The 3,093-nt window shown below is 45.7% G+C and overlaps 1 protein-coding gene across 1 annotated transcript; it reads left to right on the forward strand.

Moving 5' to 3' along the window:
• The first annotated feature begins 1,622 nt into the window (after positions 1-1,622).
• On the forward strand, positions 1,623-2,594 carry LOC136638693 (olfactory receptor 1L4-like). Its single transcript, XM_066612727.1, is given in 1 exon segment — positions 1,623-2,594. A coding segment is annotated over 1 exon segment (972 nt).
• Positions 2,595-3,093: the final 499 nt, after the last annotated feature.

The following is a 3,093-nucleotide window of genomic DNA, read 5'->3' on the forward strand; positions in this document are numbered from 1 at the left end:
CGCAATCCTAACCCACTTTCCAGCACCGACACAGGGGCGATGCAACTTATGGGTAAGGGAACAAACATTGCCATACCTTGAGGAGTCCTCCGTGACTGCCCCCCAACTGCAGGATGCGGCACATGCCCCAATATCTTCTCGCCATGCCAGTGCTGGAAAGTTGGTTAGGAATGGACCCTAATACATTTATTGTGGCCTAAATTTCCGTGGATTACAAGCCACTTTGTCTCCATGCATCAGACAAAGTGGACTCTGTCCAATGAAAGTTCGCACTGGCCGCTATGCATTTGTTAGTATTTAAATTACTCCAGTGCTCTATGCTTTTTGCTGTAATAGACAAACAGATATTTCTGTGGTATTTGTTACAGAGAAAGCTGATTGCAAAGCTCTAACACAGTATAGGGCACAGCAGAAAAACTTACCAACTTCTAACAAAACATAGGATTATGAGTTCCCGCAAACAAGGCACTCTCAGTGTACCTCCTTAAACTGAAAGACACAGCATACAAAACTTCTCTGCCATTTTTGGCAGCTTCATTCAAAAGGAGACTGATGGTGCTGCTGGACTAGTTGTGGGATTTAAGACCACCACAGCAAATGCCCAAGTGTGCCACCTTCTGGACACAGCCCCAGTGCCTTCTCTTTAAACCTGTGTGTGTGTGAATGTGTGTGTGTAGCAGTTTTTAAACCAACAGTTTATTGAATTTGTGTGTACTTGTTCTGTGGGCAAATTACACCTTCCATCTCTCTTAACGATCTAGGGCTGTCTGTCTCACCTAACTTCACACAGCTCAGGATCTGAAATTCAGAATTGTATCATTGATTAACAAAGGAGAGAAAAGCAGCTAGACAGTTCTGGAAAATGTTTCAAATATTCGGAAGTCAGAGCATCTCTCCCCACCCCAAACTACCCATGTTCATAGTTCTGCAATGTTATTCCCTTATTCATACTTTATTGCTCTTCCTACATTCTCTCCTTGCCCCAAATTTCCAGACTATACAACATCCCAAATATCAGGCTCAGGAAAAACATGCTGATTGGGCACATTTAGGTCAAAGAACAAAATTATAGGAATCATCATAATTCATTGGGTGCCCAGATGTTCAGTTTTCATGGCTTAGTTTTGGGGAGGGATTTTGGCGCAAAGTACTGACAACATTGATCCAGTGTTTCTCAAACTGTGGGTCGCAAGCCAATTTCAGGTGGGTCCCCATTCATTTCAATGTTTTATTTTTAATAGACTTGATGCTACCATGGTATGTGACTGCATTGGCGGAAATGTTACAGACCTGTACTTTAAACAAGCTATTATGTATATTATTTTAACAATGATAGTAAGTGGGACTTACTCCTGGGTAAGTGTGGGTAGGATTGCAGCCTAAGATTGTTAAAAATTTTCCTGTACTTCCGGTCATGACGTAACTTGCGGTGGGTCCTGACAAATTCTCATTCTAAAAAGTGGGTCTCAGTGCTACATATGTGAGAACCACTGCTCTGATCTATGTAAGATGGGCCACTGACTATGCCTCTGTTCATCATTGCAGGTGCATGGAGTGCAGTGGCTCAAATATTGCAGCCCTGGTGCCTGAAGGTGACTTAGAGTCCTCCCCTAACTCTACCCATGGATGTGCAGCACAATCAAACCATTGCCTCTGAGTTCATTTTGTTGGGCCTCACCGATAGCCCTGAGCTGCGGACACCCCTCTTTGTTTTGTTCCTGGCCATATATGTGTTCACAGTTACAGGAAACATTCTCACTGTAGCAGCAATCCAGTCTGATGCCCAGCTCACCCAAACCCCCATGTATTTCTTCCTTACGTGTTTGTCACTGGTAGATGTGGGTTTTATCACAGTCATTATCCCCACCATGCTGCTGAGCTTACTTGGTAGGCAAAGTGAACCAGCAGCCATCTCCTACACTGGTTGCCTCACCCAGATGTACTTTTTTATGGCCTTGGGGAACACCGATAGCTATTTGTTGGCAGCCATGGCCATCGACCGCTGCATGGCTATCTGCAACCCTCTCCGGTACACCAAAATTATGAGCCAGCAATTGTGCCTGCTGTTATTGTCTGGGTCTTGCTTGGTCAGCCATCTCCATTCGCTTCTCAAGACAATACTTGTTTCCCATCTCACCTTTTGTGCTTCTGCCAACAGGGTCCCCCATTTCTTCTGTGACATCCAGCCCCTGCAGAAGCTTTCTTGCTCTGACACCAGCTTCAATGAGCTGGTGGGAAAAACTGAAACAATGGCAGTCATCTTGACTCCCTTTCTGTGTGTGCTGATCTCCTACATGCGCATCTTAGTAACTGTGCTGAGAATGCCTTCAGCCAAAGGAAAACACAAAGCATTCTCCACCTGTGGCTCTCACCTGACTGTGGTTACCCTCTTCTATGGGAGCATAATCTGGGTTTACTTCCGTCCCTTGTCCAGCTACAGAGCTGTCAAGGACAGGGTGGCAGCTGTTGTGTACACAGTTCTTACCCCAATGCTCAATCCCTTCATTTACAGCCTGAAAAATGCAGACTTACAGGGTGCCCTCAGGAAGGTGGTATGGCAAAGGAGAAATTAGGTCAGGGAATTGGAATGGTGAAGAGAAACGAGGTGGAGGGAATGGGAGAAAAACAGTGTTCATATGCACTGGGAACACAATGCACCCCTTGCAATGGAGTTCCACATATTGTCATTTGGTCTGTTCAGACACCTTGAAAACCAGTCTCTGTTGTACGGATCACTTACGGGATGCATCCCAGTTCTCATCTGAAATCATGAGCAGTAGGTGATAAGACTTGGCAGGCTGGCTTAGGCATTGAAGCAAGTGCTTCCTGTGCTACTGTTCTGGCACTTAGTCCCATTTCAATTTTGGGGCAGAGCCACAGGACATACTGTGGTGATGCCATGGACAGGAGCAGCTTTGGGAAAGCATAAATAACATGAAAGCTCTTAATGGGTGCCCTAGTGCGCGTGGCTGTGCAAGCACCTGATTTGAGTCTTGTATCAGGGCGGGGGAAGGAAGAGCTCATACCTTGCCTTGCAAAGCCCATTTGGTGCTGTGGTGGAGATGGGCAGAAGGCTGTTAACCAAATTCCTAG

The sequence above is a fragment of the Tiliqua scincoides genome, chromosome 2 (assembly GCF_035046505.1).
Source record: "Tiliqua scincoides isolate rTilSci1 chromosome 2, rTilSci1.hap2, whole genome shotgun sequence".
Taxonomy (NCBI): Eukaryota; Metazoa; Chordata; class Lepidosauria; order Squamata; family Scincidae; genus Tiliqua; species Tiliqua scincoides.